Source organism: Callorhinchus milii, unplaced genomic scaffold (assembly GCF_018977255.1).
Source record: "Callorhinchus milii isolate IMCB2004 unplaced genomic scaffold, IMCB_Cmil_1.0 Scaffold22, whole genome shotgun sequence".
Lineage (NCBI taxonomy): Eukaryota > Metazoa > Chordata > Chondrichthyes > Chimaeriformes > Callorhinchidae > Callorhinchus > Callorhinchus milii.
This window is the reverse complement of record NW_024704763.1, coordinates 657,123-682,612: the sequence shown is the minus strand read 5'-3', so window position 1 is coordinate 682,612 and position 25,490 is coordinate 657,123. Positions and strand designations below refer to the sequence as shown.

Genomic DNA, 25,490 nt, shown 5'->3' with positions numbered 1-25,490 from the left:
TGTGGGGGAAGAGCAGAGGAAAGTGTCTCTTCTTCCACACCCCCCCCCCCTCCCCCCCCCAAATTCCTCTGTGACAGTTACCACAATGAGATCCTGCACAATACCAAAAGTTGGGGTGGGGGAGACCAGTCTGGACTGACTGGTCACCGAGGCTCATGTGCACTGATTTGCTCAGCACAGCTCCCTGTGTTCTGTCTGTAACGTCTTGTCTCTAAGCTGTCATTTACGTATTAGGGTTTGACAAGAGCAGCACAGAACACTCCCAATTCTTCACACACTGCGGCATCTGATCCCAAATAAACTGCACTTTGTTCTCCCCCCACCCCCACCCCACCTTTCCTCTCCCCCGACCCCCCCCCCCCCACTCTTCTCACCCCCCTTTAGTTCCTCCACTCATGATCCTATGGGAGTAGACCTATCCTGTTTTCACCGCTTTGCTCTGAGCAGACTATAGTGATTTGCAATGAATAATGGTCAGATTCTGGGGGGGGCTGAGCTGTGGGCAGGTTAACCTTCATGTCCTTAGTCATTTGTGCCATTTGCCAAAGGCAGTCACACGGTGTGTCCGAGCGAGGAATCTTGAGTGTGTGGTAAATTTTGATAAATGCCCACCTATACCTCACCCCCCCCCCCCCCCGGAAATGTCCAACTTCTCCTCTTGGGCACCCCACCCACGACACAATCTTTGAGAGCACTGCGACAATGCAGCTCAATATAGGACTCCCAATAACTATTTCACCCACAAACTACGCAGTGAATTCACTTTGCAGTATATCCTGTGAAACTCTTTGAGATATCTTGAAGGTGTGATAAGGCGCTATATCAAATGCAAGGATTATTATTATTAACTCAGTGGGTATTCACGGGGGAATGGGTGGTATCTAACTAATGAACAGTATTCAACCCATGAGAGACTGCAAGACAGGATTAGTGCAACTTTTCGGTAGGTTTTAATAGGGCAACGTTTTAACCTAGAAAATAGACGGTTATTTTCTCTATTCCCACCCCCCCCCCCTCACACACACTTCATTTTCAAATGAATTTAAATCTTGTACAGTATCCCTCTTCCTGCGCCCACCCGCCACCACACACACACAGTCCCAAATCACTGGATAGAGTGAATTAAAGTGAAAATGAGCAAGTGTAAAGGGAGGTTGTTGGTAGCCAGATACGAAGGTTACTGTCCGAGGGAAGCTCTTTATGTGTGAAGACTGCTGCTAGCCAGGATTGGCCTGACCCCATCTCAGCCTCCCCCCTCCCTGGCCCTGTCATACAGTGGTCCCTGGGATGTGTTTACAGTGTTTTTGCCCTGTCTGGTTTTGCACACGTCTCTGTCCTGGGAATGAAACACATTGCGCAGTATTTATCCTCCAGGTTCACTGGCATGGAGGCTGGACCCCTTCCCTACTGCTTGGGGTGAGCAGCCATTAGTGGGGGAGGGCTGGCACCACCTGTGGCTGAGTCCCAGGCCCCCCTCCCACCCATGTATGTAAATGGACTGTATCCCCCACCCCTGGGTTATTACTGCAGTGAGGGACGTTTTAGTTGCCAGCAACTCCAGATTAGACTCACCCATCACCTTTGTGCTCCTGGGCAGAGTCTGGCTTCGTGGGGGGGGGGGGGTGGGGGGCGCGCATTGCATTCCAACCTTTATTCCGTCTCCAATGGGCTCTGGCTGTCCTCAGGCAGGGTTGGTCACTAACAAAGTCTATCAGCACAATCCTGTGTGAACAGTGAGTATTGCAGAATGTTCTCTGGACGTGTGGTGACTGTTTGCGGCCATGAATTCCGGGCAATGAGATTGGGTCAAAGTGTTTGAGCCACATTGTTGACATCTTCCTCCAGTGCCCCCAGGGGGAGTGACCTGGTGCCTATTCAGAATGTAACAAGAAGTGGTGGGGGGGGCTGGGTCATGTCGCCAAATAAGCTATGTTATGCCTGGGGGGGGGACGATCAGCTGCCAACACACAGTTCACGTTGACTTTGCGGAGCGTACAGACAACAGCTCGCTGTAAACCGGTACGTGGACTTTTTAAATGACAAAGTAAATATTAATTTATATTTGTGAAAAGGCTGTTAGTGCATTTCGGTGTAAATACTTTGTTTATAATGTATTAAATTTTCCTACACCTTAAAATAATTGTTCTTTAATTACTGTTATAGGCAAACTGTCAGAATAATCCCTCAAGAAAAAAAATAATAAATAAATTGGTCACTTCAATCCACGACTGTTTGTGGGACACTGTTGTGCGCAATTGGCTGCCGCGTTTTGCCCACAAATATACAGTCAATTCACTTTACAGTCTATCCTGTGAAGCGCTTTGAGACGTCGAGAAGATGTGAAAAGCGCTATATCAAATGCAAGGATTATTTTTATATTAGAATGCCACGGCCCTAGCCCTCCACACAATCTGTGTAAAACAGTCACTACACTAAACAGTCAATAGGTGGCTCTTGCTGAGGTGAACATTGATAGATCCTCTCACTATGGGGCAAAGAGAAGGGTGTTGCTCTCCGTGTGGCCGGGGCTGCAGGCTGGTCACTCACTGGGTAGCTGTTTGCAGGGTCTGGGACACCGAACACCACATTCACAAATAAATTGACAAGATTCATGTCCCAAAGTTCCTTTTTTTATCCATAATAAATAATTTATGTTATGTACAGGTGAGGTGTGAGCCTCTGATAATCTACCACGTTTCTGTTTATTAACAGTAAAAACACTAACCAGGAGCCACTGTAAAACTATCACAGAAAGACAATAAAGTGCCACAGCCAGAAGTTTTTCTTAAAAGGGTAATCGCACCCATCACAGCAAAGTGTTTGGCCAAATGAAAACCTCAACTCCTTTTTCCTTTGACTTTTGTTACATTTTCTGATCACAAAATGCGACCAAATGTGGAACAAGTGTCAAGAGTTAAAACTTTCTAATGTTAATATAATGAAAAATGATGTTGCTCTATATCTAGTCACAAACATTCCATGGTTCGCTGCCAATATATAATAGAAGCCGACTCTGAATAACATTCCCCCATTACCAGGGATTGACACTGGCTCCACACAGCCTGGGGGGCACCAGGTGCACTCACAGCCTGATGTTAGTTAAAGCGTGACCAGGTGGAGCGGCTTCCGCTCTGCGGTTCTGTCTCCGTGTTCAGCTCTGTCGTGTGCTGGTTAGAAATGGCCATCGAGCTGGGCACAGCTGCACTGCCCTCTGATGTTTTTTCAGGTTATATTCAGATTGAATTACAACTTCCATTAAATACTCTTGCTCGGCAGTACATGAATCCTGACACCAGGACACAGCATCGCTGTCTCTCCGCTGTGGCCAAGAAACGAGCAATACCACAATAAAGTGTAACAACTAAAGAGAACCACGGATTCGGGATCAGTTAGTGTCTAAATAGTAAGGGCTCAGATCAGTGACGGGTGATGGGAGAGGAGGGAAATGAGCAGACAATCCTGTTTTACTATCTGAGCCAAACTGACACTCCAGAACAGTTCTGTGGGAACTCTGCATTGCCGGAGACCATCCTAATGTCAACACCTCAGCTCCTGGCTAAAGGTAACGATGACCCTTGGGGAAGGAGCGGGCGGGTTCTCCCAGTGTCCAGCATGGGCTTCACCTGAATTTACCTTTGCAGCTTTATATAAACGTATGTCCTCTTGTTCAACTGTCTCACAGCACATTTCCCTCCTCAGCGAAACACCCCCCCCACTCACACACACACACCCTCCCCTGCCACCTACCCCCCACATACACACACACCCTCCCCTGCCACCCACCCCCCACATACACACACACCCTCCCCTGCCACCCACCCCCCACATACACACACACCCTCCCCTGCCACCCACCCCCCACATACACACACACCCTCGCTCTGATATAAATTAAACTCAGGGTCCTGCCAGTCAGGTGAACACGGCTATAGATACCCACAGCAGCACAAACAGATCAGGAACAAGTGGGTGAGGGGAAGTGTTGGAGCCAGCAGTGGGGGGGCTGTGTTGGCTGGGGTAGGGCGTTGGAACTGCTCGTAAACATGAACGCTCTCCTTGTTGACGAGAAGCCTCCTGGCGTCCTCCAGGGCGTACAAAGCTGCTTGCGTGAAGTTCGTGTCTCCTGTGCTCAGCAGGTCAAAGAGGCAAGACTTGAAGTACAAATCCTCCACCGCAAGCTTCTCCTTGCATTTGGCTCCTGCTGTCTGTTGGGTAAACGTGCCAGGGGCGGGTCCGTCCTGCCCGCGGGGAGGCTCTGGGACCACCCAGTCCATGCGCTGGTCGGCTGGGCAGCCACGCAGACACAGCTGGAGTCCCTGCCTTTCCTCGAAGGAGTTCATGATATCCTCGGGCATGAAGACAGCAAACATCAGGTATCGGCCAACCTGCCGCACCACGATGGTGGTCCCAATGTACGTGGCCAGGATCTCCACATGCTGCCCTCTCACCCTCTCCCACACCTGCAGGCTGCTCGTCCCCGGCCCCTCCCCACCCGTCCTCGAGCCGTCCACAAATGCCGCTGGCAGGTTGTCGCTCTGCGCCTGGTAAACCTTCTCCACTGCGCAGCCCGGGAAACTCTTGAAGATCACCGTGAACTGCCGGGGAAACAGGTCCACAGTCAGCCGAGGGCGGCCACGATTCCAGAACATTCCAACCCCCAACCAACCATCCAAACAACGCCCATTCAATCCCGTCCCACACACTTGATCAGGAAGCTCTCGGATTTGATTTGTGTTGTATTAGCTGATTGTCCAGGGACCCACCTACCCCCACCTCGTGCCCACCCACCGTAATATTTACACACAATACAAGTTAACACTATTGATCCATTGTCCGAGTTAATAAAAACAAGTTCACGTTAAGAATAAAATCGGCAATTCAGTCTGTGGCTGTTTGTGGCTGCGACACAATGTGTATGAGCCGGGCACAGTCGCTCACTCGGTGCCTCCGGTTTATCAGCAAGAACCAAAGTTGATCTGTACCAACGACTTCTGGATCAGCCGTAGGGAAAAATCCCAGATTGACCCATTTGAAGGTGAAAGTACAAGTGACATTCCAGATTGATCCCAGGTCTGGGCACCAGGTGGCGCTCTTGTTTAACTTCCAACCACCATCAGGTTCCAACATGTGGGCAAATCGACTCAACCCAAGTGTCCCTGGAGCCTCTTTACTGTTACAGGTGCCTGGAATTCAGGAATAATTACACAAATTGACACAGACAAACAATAGAAAAAGAGCAGGAAATGGGGTTGGAGTAGAGAGCTCCAGTGGGGGAGTGAGCACCGGCACAGACTGGGATTATGCGGTTCCTGCATGTGCGAGACAGGCATTTCTTCCCTGTAACTCTGAGGTTTTGATACCAATCAAAGCCTTTTACAACTTCCAGCCTGACTGAGGGCAACGCAGGCCAGACATAGAGCCTGGGAGTTTCCTGACAACAGCTGGAGCCCAGCCTGTTTCCCTAAGGAGTGGTACCTGGCTGGGTGCTGTGGCGCTGGAGCCCTCGGCCACAGCCACGTTGGTGACCTGCACAAACAGGTAGTTGTTGTCGATGAGCGGCCAGGCTCCCCGCACCGAGCAGGTTTGCAGGTCATCTCCGAAGGTCCTGATGTGCGGGTCCCCGAATAGGCTGCAGTGCAGCAAGCGGGGGACGTGTGCCTGGCTCCCCCCAAACTGGCAGGTCCCAGGGGGGTCTGAACGGTTTTGGCTGTCCTGCGAGGTGGGGGGGATGCGAGGTGTGTCTCCCACCCCCACCCGGGAGCAGTTGTGTTGACTCATCAGATCCTCGACGCCGTGCACTGCAGAGTGATAGACCAGGTTCCCGCGGCAAGTCCTCGATGTGAGCCTCGTGCAGTGGGCGAATGTCTGCAGAGCAGTGCAGAACTGGCCAGACTCCTCAGCCCCCTGGAGACCAGAGGTGGCTCCCAGGAATTCAGAATTACACCTCAGTATACTACACTTACTGCTGCTCACTGAGAGAGAGAGAGAGAGAGAGAGAATGTGATTAGTTGCTGATTAATACTGACCGTTGTTTAAAGAGGCCAGAAATTACTTTTTTTTTAAATGTTTTAAGAATTTTATTGGCAAATTTCAAAATGGAAAAATACAAAAATCTATCTCATATAAACAGTAGGATGGCGAGAGAGGGTGTTTAAACAGGGTTTATTTTAATTAATTCAGAAAAATAGGAAAGAACACTGTCAGCTGTGAGGACTGGAACTATTTTATAAACAAAGATTTTACACTTTGTAAATTAGGTTCTGGCTAATTTTTATTTTATATTGAAAGTTTCAAGTCCTCAGCGACTATCCCGTATGAAGGATTATATAAGTGCAAGTTGTTGTTGTTAGTGTTAAACACCCTCCTACTCCTACCCTCCCTGCCCTCCTGATCACAACCCCCAGTTCGGGTCCAAATTCCTGCCTTTGGATGTCGTGATGACGTGAAAGGCGCTGTGTCAACATAATTTATTGTTGTTTTGTTGTTAAACAGGGCTGTGCTGTGTTAAAGGTATAAATGTGTAGGTTAGCAGTGTGAGGCGATGTAGAGTAACAACAACAACAACTTGGATTTATATAGCGCCCTCCACGCCGGATGGCGTCTCAGAGCGCTTTACAGTAACGGATCCCGGGGCCGAGCCAAGGGGAGGGGAGGAGCCGGGGGGAGGGGGAGGAAGGTGACCAAAGGCGCGGTCGAAAAGAAAGATCTTCAGCCGAGACCTGAAAATAGGAAGAGAGGGAGCGAGACGAAGGGAGTTCCAGAGCCTCGAGGTATAATAATAATAATCCTTGCATTTGATATAGCGCTTTTCACGTCGGGAGGACGTCCCAAAGCGCTTCACAGAACACACTGTAAAGTGAATTGACTGTATATTTGTGGGCGAACGCGGCAGCCAATTGCGCACAGCAATGTCCCACAAACAGTCGTAGATTGAAAATGACCAATTTATTATTGTTTTTGGAGGGATTATTTTTAGGCTCTGTGTGAAGTAAAGAAACTTGCCCGAGGTTTCGCCCTCTGCCTGGAATTGAACTCAGGTCTCTCGCTTGCAAAGCGAGTGCTCTAACCACTGAACTACAGGACTCCACAAGTGGCTGAAGGCACGGCCGCCGAGGGTGGAGCGGAGGACTCGGGGGACGAGGAGTAGGTCAGACCCAGAGGAACGAAGGTAACGGGTACTGTTTTGAGGAGAGAGGAGGTCAGAGAGGTCGGGGTGTGCAGAGGAGTGGAGGGATTTGAAGACAAGGGTGAGGATCTTCAAGTTGATCCTCTTTGGGACAGGCAGCCAGTGCAGTCTGGCCAGGACTGGGGGATCGGGGAGCGGAGTTTGGTGCAGGTAAGAATGCAGGCGGCAGAGTTTTGAATAATCCGGATTTTATGGATGGTAGTGGAAGGAAGACCAGTGAGGAGGGCATTTGAATAGTCCAGCCGAGAGGTGACAAAGACATGGATTCAGCGGCTTTCGGAGAGAGGTATTGGCGGAGACGGGCGATGAGTCAGAGGTGGAAGAAAGTGGTGATGGTGAGGGGACGGATGTGGGGGAGGAAGGATAATTGGGGGTCGAACCTGACGCTTAGGTATGGGCTCGGAGAGTTTAGGGGGAGGTCAGGTAGGTGAAGGAGGTGTCTTGTCAAATGTTCAGCTGATGGAAGTTTACGCTCATCCAGCCCCTGAGGCGTGACAGGCAGCTGACAGTACATCAGGGGACTGGGGGTCGCAAAGTGAGGTGGAAAAATAGAGTTGGGTGTCGTCCACATACATGTGTAAGTGTACCCCATGTCTGTAGATGACATCCCCAAGAGGGAGCATGTAGGTCAAAAAGAGGAGGGGGCCAAGGATGGATCCTTGGGGTACCCGCAGGTAACCGGGTGAGAGGGGGAGGAGAAGCCGTTTGTGCAGATGTACTGCTGTCAGTTTGTGAGGTAGGACCGGGCGAGTGCAGTCCCACTGAGGTGGATGACGGAGGAAAGGTGGTAGAGGAGGATGACATGATCGACTGTGTCGAACACGGCGGAGAGTCCAGGAGGACAAGGAGGCAGAGGGAGCCCTGGTCACTGATAGAGAGGATGGTGTTTGTGACTTTCACAAGCGCAGTCTCTGTACTGTGGGCGGAAACCGGACTGGAGGGGTTCGAAGAGGGAGTGGGAGGAGAGGTGATCGTGGAGTTGATTGGCAACAACACGATCTAGGACTTTTGCGAGGAAGGGCAGGTTTAGAAATAGGGCGGTAATGGCTGGGGTTTGAGGGATCTAGGGAAGGTTTTTTGAGGAGGGGGGTGATGACAGCAGTTTTGAGTGGGGCAGGGACTGATCTGGAGGAGAGGGACTGGTTGATAACGTCAGCCAGTAGTGGGCAGAGGAGGGGGAACTGTGTGACCAGCAAGTTGGTGGGGAGGGGGTCGAGGCAGCAGGTGGTGGGTTTCATGGAGGTGATGGTGGGTGAGAGGGAGAGATGGGGAGGAAGGAATGTAGGATGGGGGTCGTGGTAGGAGCAGGTGATGGAGAGGGTGAGGGGGACGGTGGGTGGGTGACAAAGAGGCAGGAGGATGAGGCTGTCTGGCGGATGTTGTGTATTTTAGATGCAAAGAAGTTCATGACCTCCTCACACTTAGCATTGGATATGAAGATTGAAGGAGGGGAGTGTGAGACTGATCGTGATTTCCTGAATAATTAACAAAATGTACATTTCCTCTCCCCCGCCCCACCCACCTCTCTCTCTCTCTCTCTCTCTGTAACTCCAATTGGCATTAAAAGGCCTGTGTTTGACCGTCCCTTTAAATGATACAATCATTTGACCGATGAATAACAGTATTCCTGGGATTTACAGTTTAACAATTCTCCGAAGGTTTAGAAAAGTATTTTAATAAATGTTTTTTAAAGAAAGAAAAACACTTTGTAAACTGATGCCTCAAAGAACAGACACCTTGTTGGAAAAGGCTTCTTTTTACTGTAAATGTAATGAGAACGTTTGTGTTTTGCTGACAGAACCCGAGTTTCCCCCCTGAGCACAACACGTAATAATAATCCTTGCCTTTGCTATAGCTCCTTTTCGCGTCTTCGAGACGACTCAAAGCACTTCACAGAGTATACTGTGAAGTGAATTAACTGTATAAATTGTGGCAAAACACGGCAGCCAATTGCACACAGCAGTGTTCCACAAGCAGTTGTGGACTGAGTGACCAAATTATTATTAGTGTTTTTTGAAGGGATTATTACTCCTGGAAAAGTGATCAGCCAACTGAATAACAACTGGGTTCCTACTTACTGCTATGTAAACTGAGGGATATGGAGTAAGGAAATTTACTCCCAACGTGTCGCTCTGCCCGGGAATCAAACTCACTGTGACACCACACACGGAATTAATTCCTTGTGGAGTTTTGCATATCCCGGATCAGCCTAAACAGCCCCAGGAACCTCACCATCAACTCCAAACCTCCCAAACAGTGTTTTAAAAGTGGGGAGGGAGAGGGGGGAGATTAGACCTGATTTTTGCAAAAAATTCTATTAACGTTTCCCAGAAGGAAAATCACTTCCCCTTCAAAACAAAAGGGAAAGAAAAAGAAAAAAAACTCACCAAGAAATGTTTTCCCAACATCACCGTCCAGTCTAAATTGGCCAAAAAAACTTTTGCCTTGAGTTGGCTAAGTTTGTTGGGGAGGAGGGGAGGGGGTAACTAACTAACCCACAGCTCTGGGGGTTTGCTGCGAAACAAACCCAAATGACATAAATTCCTGCAAAACTGTAGCGGCAAAAACAGGGAATATAACAGAGAAAAATACAGAGAAACAGTCTATAAACAACGGTCCTGAGGGTGAGAGGAGGCGCTGGAGCCCGTGTGTGTGTGTGTATGTACGTGTGTGTGTGTGCATGTGTGTGTGTGTGCATGTGTGTGTGTGTGCGTGTGTGCATGTGTGCGTGTGTGTGCATGTGTGTGTGTGTGCATGTGAGTGTGTGTGTGCATGTGTGTGTGTGTGCATGTGAGTGTGTGTGTGCATGTGTGTGTGTGCATGTGTGTGTGTGTGCATGTGTGTGTGTCTGTGCTGGAGGTGGTTTACCTGTCGGGAGGCAGAGCATCGTCCCCAGCAGCAGTCTGACCAGCGCTGCTCTCTCGCCCCCTCTCCCCATTCCCATCCATCCGCCCCGGGCCGGACCCCCCCGCGCCAACACCCCGACACCCCTCGTCCTGAGAAGCAGAAGAATAGAGAAATAAAGAGAAACAAATAGAGAGAGAGAGAGAGGATCATCTCAGACACCCTCCCGCTCAGCCTATAGCAGCACTGACTCCGCCTGTAATCAGCACAGCCACAGCTGAGCGGAGGGGACAGAGAGACTACAGTGTAGAGAGGGGGACACTGTACAGTGAGAGAGGAAAGGGTCAGAAAGAAAATACACACAGACACACAGACACAGACAGGCAGACAGACAGACAGAGAGAGAGAGACAGAAGTGACAGAGAATACACAGAGAGAAACAGTATATATAGTAGAGAGAATATATATATATATACAGAGAGAGAGTATATACAGAGAGAGTTGGAGAGAGAGAATACACAGATAGTGCGAGAGAATACACAGAGAGAGAATACAGAGAGTTTGTTTTTGGTCAGTCAGGTGTCCGGCACATGCGGAAACCCATCACATTGCTTAAGAGTCTCCAACCAAACAGAGCTCTCAATGTATCCACCGACACATGGAAATTCCCAAGATCTTTATTGGAATGGAATGCGCACTCTCTCCCTGGAGGGACACATCCTGCTTACCTAATTCCGGAGAGTATTTAGTGCAGGTGTTAATGTTTTATTGGAGGGAGGGGATGGACATATCAAATGCAGGCACTATTATTATATCATTAATGATTGGTTATTATATTAGCCTCAGGGGTAGAGGGAGAGGCAAAACAACACCAGCAGCTTCCCCGTCTAATTTCTCTCCCATTTCTGGGCTGTGAGTGAGGCAGAGACCAGCTTTGCTGGCCTCACACCTGAACTAACAGTAATGATGAAGCTTCCCTAGTGCTCAGCCCCGGCAATATCTATAATAAAGCCCTTTGAGACGTTCGTTCCCCATGTGAAAGGGTCTGTATCGCTACCAGCTGTGCCATGGTTACCGAGCGTTTGACGGTGAGTGTCATGTGGTTCGTGGGGGCAAGACCACAACTCCACTGCTTCACTGAGGAGCTGAACAGGTCATCACTGAACTACAGCGCTGAGGACATAGGAACAGGACGAGGCCATTCAGCCCTTCGAGCCTGTTCCACCATTCTATTTGATCATGGTTCATCATACAGAGAGAGAGACAGATATATACACACACATACTGAGAGACAGATATATATATAGAACCACACACACATATATAGAAAGACATACACACAGAAAGATATATATACAGAGAGAGAGATACACACACACACATGTATACAGGTACAGAGAGATACAGACAGAGTGAGAACATGAGATAAGAAGCGACTGCTAACTTAACAGCTGAGACACCTGCTGGGTTACGGTTATGAGCTGCTACTGGCTGCTGTACTCAAATATCAGTGTTTAATACCAGCCCAGCACAGCCCAGCCCAGTACAGCACAGTCCAGTACAGCCCAGTCCAGCACAGTACAGCCCAGTACAGTACAGCTCAGCACAGTCCAATACAGCACAGTCAAGCACAGTACAGCCCAGTACAGTACAGCACAGTATAAACTGAAAGCCTTACCTTATTGGCTGCATTTGTGTTCCTGACTGACTCTGTCTCTCACTCCAAATTCAAACAATCTTCTCAAATTTCTCTTATTTTATATGTATATATACAGATATGTGTATAAAGAAACAAGCTGGTTTAAAACAAGATAAAACTGGTGCTGGGTGTGACACTGAGCTGCCCGAGGCACTCTCTCTCCGCAGGACTGGGTGTGAGAGATACAGACAGTCAGAGACCAATTGCCAAGCAAAGAGCTGCCAGATATGGATTGCGGAATGCGCGTGTTAAGAGATTCATTAAAATGCAAAGGCAGGGAGCGAGGCGTCCTGGCAAGAGACAGAGTGTGTGTGTGTATTTGTGTGCGTTGGTGGGTGGAAGAGGAAAATTAGCTCAATAGCAAACTGACAGCTCCAATTAACCCCAGTCTGTCACACACAGGAGAGTTAGGCTGTCACACACACAAACCCACACACAGGGACTCCGGCAGGATACAGCTTACATCTGACCAACAGTTGCTAACAATCTGTCTTCACATAAACCAGTCTCAGCGCTTGGGGAGGGTGTGTGTTGGGGATGGGTGGAGTGGGCGCTGGGGTTGGAGGAGACAGTGATCAGGGAACTATTCACTTAACAGTGTAGCCTGTGAAGCACTTTGAGACCCCAGGAAAAGTGATCCCCCAATCGCCTAATAACCGGGTTCCTACTTATTGCTGGGTAAACAGGTGTGTGGAGTAAGGAAACTTGCCCAAAGTTTCGCCCTGCCCGAGAATTGAACCCAGGTCCTCTCACCTGTGAGGCGAGTACACTAACCACGACTAGGAGAGGCACCGTTTTGTAGGTGAATCTTGCGAGGTCCTCCATGGTTGGCTGAGACAGATGAATTTTAAGTGACTGATGTACTGGGGATTGTCGACCAGGGACACGGGGAGAGAGAGCGAGAAACTTTTCGAGCATCGTCACGGCATCTTAATCTCATTCAGACAAATCAGGATCAGGGTGGGGTCAGAGTCGGGGGCAGATTATCGTCTCGTCCGAAGGATGGCACCTCTGACAATGCGATGCTCCCCCAGCACTGGACTGGAATATCAGCCTGCAATGTCAGGAGCTGATACACACAGACATGCGCACACACACACAGACAGAGACACACACAACTCTCCCTGCTCCTCACACAAGAATGGATCCAGCCTTTTGGGAGAGGGAGAGAGTTCCAGATTCCACTCCCCTTTAGGTGAAAAAATGCCTCCTGATTTCACTACTAAACGGCCTGGCTCTAATTTTAAGATGATGCCTGTCTTTGTTCTGGATTCCCCCATCAGAGGAAATGGTTTCTCTGCAGCTACCCTATTGAATCCCTTTATCATTTTAAACACAATGAAATGGAGCGAGTGAGAGGATGGAAAGGATGTGAGATTCAGGGTTTAAATCGCAGCTGTGTGTAAACTGCCTCCATGTGCGAGAGAAATGGAGAGGAGGGGTTTGGGGGGCCTGCAGAGAATGGGTTGAATGGAAGCTGGTGGCATGGCTTTTATCAGGGCCAAGCACACAGAGGCCCAGGCGGGCAGGATATCTTTACAAGTTACGCATGTAAATGGGAAAAGACTGCTGCGCCTTGGAGTCGAGCCCGAACGAGGTCTTGGAGTTTCTTTGAGTGTTCCTCAAACGCTTTTGTTTCCAACCCATCGTGGCATTCATCAGTGTAAAGCTCCCCCTGACTGCCATTGTGTGGCCGCTGGCGAGGCTGACAGTGTTACTGTATAGAACTGGGTCGTAGCTCATTGTCAGTGAGGTGCATTGTGCTGGGGTTCACAGGAGCTGCCTTTTGTCCACAGCAAAGGAGGAGCTTTCCTCTTAGGGCTCAGCAGACAGTAGTGAACTGAGCGAGCTCAGGGTGGGGGGAGCTAGTGTTCCAAAAAACAAGAAAGAGTAAAGGAAAAGTTGCCGGTTGGGAGCAAGTCCACACATGAGGTGCTGCCTGAGCACAGATTCATTAAACAGAAGGGACCCCCCCCCCCCCCCCCCCCCCCCACCCCACAGCCCCTCAGATAAACCACAGCGATAAGCTAGAGTTCAGTGATGCGGTGGAGTGAAATGAGATGATTTATAGCCTTGTCTCATCTTCATCATGACACAAATTGCACAATTGACATTTTTTTAAATATGAAAACTATTCATTATTCTTTTTTCTCTCTCTTCAAGATAAAATTAGCTCTCAGACCCCGGGGAGACTTGCTTTCATGGTGTTGGCTTTGGGGTGGTGGGGTGGGGGGGGCAGGAATCGAGCCCGTGGTGGGGGGAGGAAGGTCTACCACAAGCGATCATTTGGTTTCTCACTCACCAGATCCCAAGTTGTAAACATGAATATTTTTCTTTCCCCAGTTCAGGTGTTTTCTCAGTGTGTTCTGTTGCTGTCGAGGCTGACTCTCCAGCACAGTGTATGGGGGCTGCATTGCTGGAGATGCCATCCTTCGGATGAGATGTGCAGAGGAGGTTAGTGTTAGCCCCTGTTGGCCGCAGTGGGGAGGTGGGGGGGGCAGTGTTTACTGCTTGTTTGTGGTCTGTGTTTTGAAAGTAAATGTGAAAAAAACACAATAAAAACCACAGCCTCTAAATACTCGCAGTAGCAATTATCTGGGGAAAGCATTGTCTGCGTGTGTGTGTGTGTGTTGGTATTATACCTGCCCAGCACACAGGGCAGCCTAGCTGTGTGGGGGTGGAGAGACAGCGTAAAACAACAACAAATTACATTTGTGTAGCACCTTTCATGTTGAGAGGATGTCACAAGGCGCAGGAGCCTGGCAAAGCCACAAAGGGCTGAAAAGCTCAATCTATGGCTGTTGTGGGACACTGCTGTGCGCAATTGGCTGCCATGTTCTGCCCACTAAATATACAATCACTACACTTTACAGTATGTTCTTTGAAGCGCTTTGAGACGTCTCAATAATGTGATAAGGCGCTATATCAAATGCAAGGATTATTATTATTATGACAGAGAGAGAAAGAGACAATATAGAAATGATAGAGACAGATAGAGTGACAGAGCGATATAGAGAGAGAGAGTTCACAACAGAGAGAGAGAGAGAGAGTAAACGATAGGAAGAGAGCGAGGCAAATGGTAATTTCCTGACAGCTGAGAATGCTACTTCGGTGGAGAGCTGAGCTGAGCCAAGGTGTGCAGCTGGGATGATATTAGCAGTGAAGCCGACCAGCGATTTGCTGCTGTAACACATGTCTCCAGTTACAGCAAGTCTGAGAGCTCAGTCCCAGGGCCTCACTGCACTCTGCAGTTCACAGCACCAACGTGATGGCATGGGTTTTAATGATATAAACTGTTATTCAAATTTCTCAATTTAAAACCACTTCCTGTGCCAACAAGTGCAAGCTTTGTGTCTGAGCGAAGCTTTCCCTAAAGCACTGCCAGAAACCAGCCTTCCTCCCTCCCTTCCCCGCACACCCTGAGCTGATTCTCGGGCACATAATACTAGTAATAATAATACTTGCATTTGATGTAGCGCCTTATCATGTCATTGAGACTCTCAAAGAACTTCACAGAATATACTGTAAAGTGTAGTGACTGTATATTTTGTGAGCAAAATGCTCACGTAACACTTTTACATGATGGACTCCATCTCACTGTCTTGCCCCGCCCCCCCCCCCTCCACCCCCATACACACCTTCCCCCCCGGTTTGTGGGTTGAAATATTTTTTGTATTAAGGTTTCTAGTTGTTTACCAGGAATTTCCTGTGAAGCAGCAAGGCTGGGAGATTCGCAGTACGGCTGTAAATAAAGGAATTTCCATCTGATTCTGGGAAACTCATCTGTAATGAGTCATTCCAGCTGCAGGAAAGCACTTGTGGAATGATGGAATGGAAGGGAGTTTCTCTCAGGGTCCTGGCCGATAATCCCCTCCCCAATCCCAGATTCATTGCTCGTCCATCTCCCGCTGTGCGTGGGGGAGGGAGTAGAGGGAACCTGTCATATTATTTGTTAAGAACGGCTCAGTTGGTAGCACTCTCGCTTCTGGGTCTAAGCCTCACATTGGGACATTGATGTCACACAGTCTAAGCCCAGGGAGATTGAGGAGTTTAGATTCGCAGCAGTGAAGACGTTCACGGGAGCCAAGGAGTATGGCTTCTGTCTTGTCCATATTCAGCTGCAGGAAGTTTATACTCATCCAGGCCCTGATGTCTACCAGACGAGCTGATAGAACATCGGAGGACCTGGAATTGGTACTGGAGGCAAAGTAGATTTTTGTGTCATCCGCAAACATGTGGAAGTTTATCCGTGCCTGCGGGTGACCTTGCCCAGAGAGAGCATATAGATAGGGAAAAGAAAAGAAGAGGCCAAGGATGGAGCCCTGGGGTACCCCGTAGGTGACAGGGAGGGGAGTGGGGTGGTGGGAGGAGAAACCATTTGCTGAGATGTAATGGAGGCATTTGGGTAAGTGGACTCGACCTGTGCGGGTGCGGTCCCACTAAGGTGGATGAGAGAGGACAGCCGATGGAGGAGGATGGAGTGGTCGACTGTGTGGAACGTGGCAGAGAGATCCAGGAGCACGAGGAGGCAGAGGGAGCCCTGGTCACAGATAGAGAGAATGCTGATTGTGACTTTGACAAGTGCTGTCTCTGTGCTGTGGGCAGTCAGGGCAACAACCAGACAGCAGGGGCTCGAGGAGGGAGTGGAGGGAGAGGTGTGACCGAAGTTGTCCTGCAACAATGCGTTCCAGGACTTTTGCAAAGAAGGGCAGGCTGGAGATGGGATGGTAGTGTGAGAGATTAGAGGAATCGAGGGTGAGTTTTTTGAGGAGGGGTGTGATGCTGTTGGAGGATGAGAGACCAGGACTGACTGGGAGTGGCTGAGTGAGCACGTGTGAGGACAGACGATCAGAGATCAGGGAGGTTTACGAGGGGATTGGACACTCGGAGCCTCTCGGCACGGCCCACCACGACACCATAGCTTGGTTGAGAACAACAACTTGCAATGATACAGTGGCCTTCACGCATGGCAGCGGGTTGCGAGCATCAGGGGAAAGCGTGTCAGCGCAGAGATTCCAGCTAGGGCTGAGCACCACCTGGGAGAAAACTAACAGTGTTTCTGTAACACAAGAGGCTGAGCGATGAGTGAGCCTCTTTTATCTCCTGGCAGAGAGTGCTGTGCTGACAGGCAGACAGACAGGCAGACAGACATGCAAACCGGCAGGTGTGCGGGAAACTGCTCTAAGGTGTGGGACGTCCCTAACCCAGCCCTGCCATAAATTCACCCTCTCCTCACTCGGAGCCGTGAGGGGGCAATGTTCTTCAGTGCAGTCCTGTAGCTCAGTGGTTAGAGCACTCGCCTCGCAAGCGAGAGGACCTGGGTTCGATTCCCAGGCAGGGTGAAATATTAGGTAAGTTTCCTTACTCCGCACGCCTCCGTTTAACTAGCAGTACATCGAAACCCGGCTGTTAGTCGAATGGCGGATCGCTTTCCTGGAGTAATAATCCCACCAATGTGGTCACTCAGTCCTGTTTGTCTGACTGTTTATGGGACATTGCTCTGAGCAATTGGCTGCCGCGTTTCGCCCACAAAATATACAGTCAATTGACTTCACAGTATATTGTGTGAAGCGCTTTGAGACATCTCAACATCGTGATAAGTCTCTATATCAAATGCAAGGATTTTAGTTATTGTTATCATATTCACAGAGCAGTGAGGGAGCGTGCTGTGTCTGTGTGTTACAGTAAAGTCTGTGTAAAGTGTGAACAATGTGAAGCTTACAGTTATTGTACCTTAAACACAACAGACACCTCACGTCTCCAGCCCATTTTATAATCCTGGTTCAATATAAACATCACCTCATCTCCTCTCATTTCCTAGCTTTCCCCCAGACATCAGCTCTGAACACAATGTTAATTGCCTCCTTCCCCCGAGAGCACGTAGATTATTAAAGAGGTTAATGGCATTTTAATGTGAGGGAAACAGTAAATAATTAGCATTTCCTTCTGCTCTGTTTGCAGTTTTGGGGTCTCTGACTGAGGAGAGAACACATGGTTTTGACAGTGTATCGAGGAGAATAGTGCGGAGAGACATCATTTAATGGCGTTGGGGCATTTCAACCAGGACAACGGGAAAATCTCTTCTGTCTTTCACAGCGGCAGGAAAATCTTTTAATATCTCACTGAACAGGGACAGACGGGGTTTAACATTCGGTTTAACTGGAGGACGGCGTCTCCACGCTCCCCCAGCACCACACTGGAGCATCAGCCTACATTATGTGAGTTCAAAGTCCCTGAAGTGGGGCTTGATCCCACAACCTTCTGACTCAGAGGTGAGAGCATGAGCGACTGACCCATAGGCTGAATCCGAATCTGAGATTCCTCAGCTTGGGGGGGGTGGGGGGAGGAAGGGGGAAACCACTCAGTGAGTCTTTTCAGCCTGTGTGTGTGTGTCTGTGTGTGGGTCTGTGTGTGTATGTCTATGTGTGTATGCGTGTACAGTTGGGAGTGGTGGGGAGATTTACGGTCAGGGTGATGGAAATAGATTGCGCTGCTATTTAAACACACCAGCGCTGTTTATATTTAAAGAGCGGCTTGAGGGGCGCCTGGCACACAGTGCAGCGTGAAGGAACTTCCAAATAATCAAGTACATGTTGAAAACACAGCCCCCACCCAGCCACTCACTTTCTCTCCCCTCTTTCCCCACAAAATATACAGTTGATTCACTTTACAGCGTATTCTGTGAAGCGCTTTGTGACGTTTCAATAACGTGATAAGGCGCTATATCAAATGCAAGTATTATTATTATTTATTATTACCCCGCCCCCCCGGCTTGCTCTAACACTGGGTGGGTTTCTGCCCCTGATGCGGTCATGAAGGCAGATCTTCGAGGCTAAAAACAGCAGCTCTCGACACGGCCACCAACACACAACAGGTGGCCTGAGTCTCTGCAACAGCTGTTCACAGGAGATTACAGCACCCCCACCACCCCCCCACACACACACACACGCTTGTTCACACACACATTGGCTCACACACTCACTTGTTCACACACACACTCACACGTACACACGCTCACACACACACACACACACACTCCAGGACACCTTGTGAAATTCCCTCTTTTCCAGCGATGCTGTGAGCTCAGCCACCAGCCCTTCCCCCACTCCCCAGGGGGCTTTTACACTCCATCTTCTCCCCCTCCAAAGCTGAGAGCCAGGCTGTCACCCCCATTTTACTGCTCACCCCATATCAGCCTCCCCTCCCGCCCCCACCGGCGCTGACGACGAGCAGCAGCTTCTCCACAACAGAGAAAGAGAGAGCGAGACTTGCTCACCTTCCCCACATTCTGTCAATAACAGTCCAGGATAGAGAGAGAAAAAATAGCTGCTGAATGAGTCACCTCCCAATACCTCGGTTGCCCTCCACCCCAGGCAGACAGCTCAGCACTCCCAGCACCCCCCTGTGGCCTCTGCACCTCCCCACCCCAGCCCGACCGTCCCCCCCAGCCCGACCGTCCCCCCCAGCCCGACCGTCCCCCCCCAGCCCGACCGTCCCCCCCAGCCCGACCGTCCCCCCCCAGCCCGACCGTCCCCCCCCAGCCCGACCGTCCCCCCCAGCCCGACCGTCCCCCCCCAGCCCGACCGTCCCACCCCAGCCCGACCGTCCCCCCATCACAGTATCCAGCTGTGTTTTTTAAACCTCCCAGAGTCCCGGCCTAATCCCACCCTTCCTGGTTAGCCCTATTTCCAGTCGTTAATCATCCTCAGGGTAAAGAAAACCTTCCTGGTGTCTGTCCTGAAATTTAAGACTCCAAGTCCAGTTGGGCGAGAATGGGGAGGAGGGAGAAGTGAGGGGGAAGCCAGGAGAAAAGGCGTGGGAGGGTAGAGGGGGGGCTCAGAGCTGAGGAGAGCACACAATGGCCCTGGGAATGTGAGTCGAGTTCATCACATGGCCGCAGCTCTCCTCAGTGAAGCTTTTGTCAAATATAGTCATGTTATTACTGTAGCCCAGCACTCACTGAGCTCTATCACTGCCAAGAAAGGTTTAACATTTCACAGCAGCTTTTTTTTACAGACTCCTTAATCATGTGTGACAGCAACATACCTCCACACGCACACCCTCACCCTCAAGGAAACTGGCATGTAGCTTATTCCAGAATATTCCAATCACCGTCAGTTCCAGATCGCAAATCAGAGTGGGCATGGGGTCGGGCATGGTGGGGGGGTCAGGGACATTGCCCCCAGGGTGCAGGAGTTCAGCGTTCTCGCAAGCTTGTGACACAGTGATGATGGAACTGGATACCACAAGCCCCTCATAGCAAAGGGTGAAATTCTAAATATAGCAAAACCTTGCGTTACGGCCAACACCCAGAACATCAAAAGCTCACAGCATTCAACACATAGAAATCTACAGCACAGAAGGAGGCCATTCAGGCCATCGAATCCGCACCGGCTCACACAGCCAGGAAATCACTTCAATCCCACCACCCGCCTGATCTCCACACAACTTCAAGCCCCTCTCGCTCATATAATAATAAATAATAATCCTTGCATTTGATATAGCGCTTTTCACGTCTCCTCGACATCTCAAAGCGCTTCACAGGATATGCTGTAAAGTGAATTGACTGTATATTTGTGGGCAAACGCTGCAGCCAATTGCGCACAGCAATGTCCCACAAACAGTCATGGATTGAAAATGACCAATTTATTATTGTTTTGTTTTGGAGGATTATTATTAGGCTCTGTGTGGAGTAAGGAAACTTGCCCAAGGTTTCGCCCTGACTGACCCCCGGGGATTGAACTCAGGTCTCTCACTTGCAAAGCGAGTGCTCTAACACTGAGCTACAGGACTCCATATGCCTGTCCAGGTCCCTCCCGAAAGCTCCCCTCCTCCCCCAAACCCTCGCGGGCAGACTGGAACAGAGTTGTGTTTTTGTGGGGAGTAAAGTGGGAGAGAACAATCAGGTTGGGAGTGAAAGTTGCCAATGAGAGAGCGGGAGCCAGAGCTTCCCACTGATGCGATTTGTAGAGGAAATGGCAGTGATTATTCCAGCAAAGAAGCTGCTTTCACACAAACCACAATAGCTGAGTTGCAACTTTCCCTGATCCTGCGGAGGCTGTGGCTCTGACACACAATGACAGACAGAAGCCCAGAGACAAAAGAGCCGGAATATTCCAACTGAGACCCGGACACTCATTGCACTTCAATAGTGACTGGGCTAATTACAGCAGCTCAATGCGAGAGATTGAGACAGAGCGACTCGGAGACCAAAAGAGAGAGTGAGCAAGAGACAGTGAGAGGGAGAGACGTCTCAAAGTACTTTGCAGAATACACTGTAAAGCGCAAGGATTATTATATTATTATTTACAAAGGGAGTGGGGGGTTAAACAGGAACAGAGAGACCACATGGCCACAGCGAGTTGTTGGGATCTGGAATGCATCGCCTGAAAGGCCGGTGGAAACCGATTCGATAACAACTTTTAAGAGAGAAGTAGATAATTATTTGGGGAGGACAAGTTTGCAAAGCTATGGGGAGAGAGCGGGGGAGTGGGATTGATTTGGAAGTTCTTTTCATAGAGCCGACACAGACCCGATGGGCCGAATGGCCTCCTTCTGTACTGTATAGTCCTGTAGCTGGAGTCCTGTAGCTCAGTGGTTAGAGCACTCGCTTTGCAAGCGAGAGACCTGAGTTCAATTCCAGGCAGAGGGCGAAACCTTGGGCAAGTTTCTTACTCCACACAGAGCCTAATAATAATCCTCCAAAACCAACAACAATAATAAATTGGTCATTTTCAATCTACGACTGTTTGTGGGACATTGCTGTGCGCAATTGGCTGCCGCGTTCGCCCACAAATATACAGTCAATTCACTTTACAGTGTGTTCCGTGAAGCGCTTTGGGACGTCCTCCCGACGTGAACAGCGCTATATCAAATGCAAGGATTATTATTATTATTATAACTCTATGACTCAGACCCTGTGATAACTGGTGCTGTGTGAGCTGGAGACCCACATGGTGCCACACTGCCCTCTGGTGGGCGGCGTTGGCTATTGCAGCTCAATGTGCACCAAAATTTGTTGCTTTTGAGATTTCTCCCTTTTGAGATCTCTCCTCTCCCAGAACCTCAGAGATCCTCACTGGATCTTCAATCAGTCATCAAAGGTTTCTCTTTAATAGTACATTTTTGTAACACTTTACGGTAACTATGTTCTAGTGTAGTGACTGTTTTTGTGAGCAGGGACAATACCGTCCCTCAGAAAGCTCTCCAGGACAGTTATATTGGGCACTACAGAGATGCAAGTTCTTGTTGTTGACTTTTTTTTGGAGGAATTATTACCACTGGAAAGCGATCCACCAATCAACTAACAAGCAGGTTCCTACTGCTTGGTAGAGGTGGGCGGAAATCTGAAAGGAAATCTGTCCAAGATTTCACCCTGCCCAGGATCAAACCCTGGTTCCCTACTGCAGGAACTACGGGACTCCATAGTGCAGTGGTTAGTCTCTTGATGAATTGACGTGACTGTCTCTGAACAATGCCCTGTAGGATGGTCTGGGATCAGGTGTTGGGATCAGGTGCTGGGAAAGCAGCCTGAGGGACATCGTAGGCAACACCAGCGCAGCAATATCAGAGGGTTGAGACTACACCCTCAGCTCATGTGACACCTTCACTCTGTCACTCAGGCTGTTCAAAATGGACAAGGGGGAGGGCGAGGAGACCAGCCCTCCGCATTCCCACACTGAGCTCCGCGATCACTTACAAATACACAGTCACTACACAGTGTAATCTTTGAGATGTGAAAGGCAATGTATCAAATGTCAGGATGGTTATTATTCCCCACAGTTTCCCTCCACACTGATGCAACTGTATCCGAGGCTGTTTTCAGTGGGTATTAAGGTGATCCGTCGGAAGAGAGGAGAATGAGGGGCGAGAGAGGGAGAGGAGAGGGGGAGAGAGATAGAGAAGAGAGAGTGGGGCAGAAGGAGAGCAGAGACAGTTTTTAGGCTTTTGTCAAAATAACCAAGTTGCAAGGCTGCCCTCGTGTCGTCACTCTCCAGTACTGCAGGTCTTATCCGTGCTTTAATATTTCCACTGATTCAATAACAACAAATAACACGTGCAGATTAGCTTTAAATTGTCCCTTTGTTGCCCCCCTTCCTCTCCCCCACCCAGTCCCGCTCTGAGAAAAGACACAGCGATGTCAGAGTTACTCGAAAAATATCCATATATGAAATACATAATGGGGAGGGGAGATTAATTTAATAATAATCCTTGTATTTGATATAGCACTTTTCACGCCTTCTTGACCGCTCAAAGCGCTTCATAGAATATAGTGTAAAGTGAATTGACTGTATATTTGTGGGCAAAACGGGGCAGCCAATTGCACACAGTCATTGATTGAAAATGACCAATTTATTATTTTTTTTCTTGAGGGATTATTATCAGGTGTGTGGAGTAAGGAAACTTGCCCAAGGTTTCACCCCCTGCCGGGAATCAAACCCAGGTTTCTCGCTTGTGAGGCGAGTGCTCTAACCACTGAGCCACAGGCCTCCACAATATATTGTGAGATGTAGTGACTATTTTGTAGGTGAACATAACCAATTTGCACACACTAACGTCCTGCAAACAGCTATGAAGTGAACAACCAATTTTATTTCGGAGATTGTTAGCGAGGATCCTGGCAGAGAGAAATTCCCTTCTGTTGTTGAGTAGTGCTTTGTCAGCCTCTGTTCATGGACACAAATTGCCAAAGCCTCTTTGCTGCGATTCACAGAATTGCCGATGGCACTTTTCCCCCCTAAGACAGAGTGTGGCTAATTCAGCCAAACATGAAGCAACCAGTGAAGACATCTAGCAATTCATCTGGAAGAGTTGGATCACGGTTCAATGGGCTTCCATTTCTAACATGTATAGTCTGGGTATAAATGACTGTGTCCCAGCACAGCACATTGAGGTGTGACTGGAATCATACACTATGTGCTCCAGCAGTAATGTTTAGGCAAACAGATGTGAGGCGAGTGAGCAGTCTTATCTGGGAGATTGCCGTCCAGGACACAGAGAGAGACATCGGTTTTACCAGCTACCAGGCAGAGCTGGGCCGGTCAGAAAGTGGTACAAGCAAACGGGATGATGTGCGAGTGTCAGTGTGGAATAAAGGTACAGCCGTGTGGATTTTTTGTGATAAATATATTAGTTTATGAGAAATTCAGAATTAATAAAAAGATGTTTGATTCAATCTTTTTTTTAGTTACAAATTACAGCAGCACGGAACTAGCAGAGGTAGTTAGAGATATCAGCTTCCTAATTTAGGATACAACTAGTAGCAAGTCACCCATAACATAACACTCGGGAAATCGCTTTGACATGTTAACCTCTCTCTTTCACTTATCTGAGATTTAAAGTGCTCTGAGACTCCACACGTGCGATGGGCACTATATAAATACAAGTTGTTGTTGTTGTTGTGAATAACATCCTGCACCAATTGCACATCAGCACCAACAGTAGCACTGATGTTTTACTACTAACACAGGATGTTTAATGTTTGACAGAATGTCTACCAGAGGCAGACGACACCTGGGAAGAGAGCACATCGAGAGGCCCGGAGGAGGAAAAAAAAGATAAATTCAAAAAAATGCTTGCATGTGATCGCAACTTATCACATCGTCGCGACGTCTCACTGCGCTTCCCTGGATACACTGTGACTGTGTGATTTGCAGGTGAACAACGGGATCAGCACCTTGATTTCATCACTCATTCAAAAAGAAAAGGGGGATAATCCCTAATAAATAACTAGCACCCAACGCAGCTGCTGGTCACCTCAACACCACTCAGCCAGAGTTCATGATCAGTGCAGTGATGCTGTTTCAGAGACGAGCAGTGCGTGTGGTCAAGGTAAGCAGCTCCCGACATGTGAGATTACACCACCACAATATTTGTTTTGTGCCAGTGGCACAGCACGGCACGTCCACTCACTGTGTCACACGGCCTGATTCTCCATGTGTCTGGGATTTGCCATGGGAGGTCAGACCACCGATGATGGGAGAGGGGGAAGAGATGGGCGGGGAGGAGAGGAGGGGGTGGAGGAGAGGGAGGGAGGTTCAGTCACCAGCGAGTCTGAGATTTGTTCTGAATTAAACCAATAGGCCCTGAGTTGGAGACGTGAAATTCTACCTTTTCCACATTCTGGGCGATATCAATAATACTACTTGCATTTGATACAGCGCCTTATCACGTTGTTAAAACGTCTCAAAGATTTCACAGAATACACTGTAAAGTGAATTAACTGTATTTTGTGAGTGACACGCAGCAGCCAAACAGTCGTGGATTGAACGGCCAAATTATTATTATCATTTTTTTGAAGGGTTTATTACTCCTGGAAAGCAATCCGCCAATCGACTAACAACTGGGTTCCTACTTACTGGTAGGTAAAGAGACATGTGGAATAAGGAAACTTTCCTAAGGTTTCATCCTATCCGGGAATCGAACCCAAGTCCTCTGGTAAGTGCTCTTAAGCACTGAGCTACAGGTCTTCACACATCTCACATGTGGAGTCCTGTAGCTCAGTGGTTAGAGCACTCGCTTTGCAAGTGAGAGACCTGAGTTCAATTCCAGGCAGAGGGCGAAACCTTGGGCAAGTTTCCTTACTCCACACAGAGCCTAAAAATAATCCCTCCAAAACCAAAAACAATAATAAATTGGTCATTTTCAATCCACGACTGTTTGTGGGACATTGCTGTGCGCAATTGGCTGCCGCGTTCGCCCATAAGTATAGTCAATTCACTTTATAGTCTATTCTGTGAAGCGCTTTGAGATGTCGAGAAG

At 49.0% G+C, this 25,490-nt stretch overlaps 1 protein-coding gene, 1 long non-coding RNA gene and 1 other non-coding gene across 4 annotated transcripts; 2 read left to right on the top strand and 1 right to left on the bottom strand.

Annotated features, from left to right (window-relative positions):
- Nucleotides 1-3,851: 3,851 nt before the first annotated feature.
- LOC103188373 (repulsive guidance molecule BMP co-receptor a) lies at nt 3,852-12,055 on the bottom strand. The gene is made up of 4 exons (XM_007908349.2): nt 11,709-12,055; nt 10,055-10,182; nt 5,476-5,972; nt 3,852-4,595 (listed from the first exon to the last, which is right to left on the bottom strand). The coding sequence occupies exons 1-4, from the start codon at nt 11,720-11,722 to the stop codon at nt 3,927-3,929; spliced, it is 1,308 nt and encodes a 435-aa protein (XP_007906540.2). The 5' UTR covers nt 11,723-12,055; the 3' UTR covers nt 3,852-3,926.
- A 2,098-nt stretch (nt 12,056-14,153) lies between these two features.
- Nucleotides 14,154-24,280, top strand: LOC103188374. 2 transcript variants are annotated; one of them, XR_488975.2, is made up of 3 exons: nt 14,154-14,183; nt 17,691-17,947; nt 24,218-24,280. It is a non-coding gene; the product is annotated as an uncharacterized LOC103188374 (long non-coding RNA). The 2 variants fall into 2 exon arrangements; XR_006085673.1 differs by lacking the exon at nt 14,154-14,183 and adding an exon at nt 17,058-17,080.
- On the top strand, nt 16,999-17,072 carry trnaa-cgc. The gene has a single exon. It is a non-coding gene; the product is annotated as a tRNA-Ala (tRNA).
- Nucleotides 24,281-25,490: the final 1,210 nt, after the last annotated feature.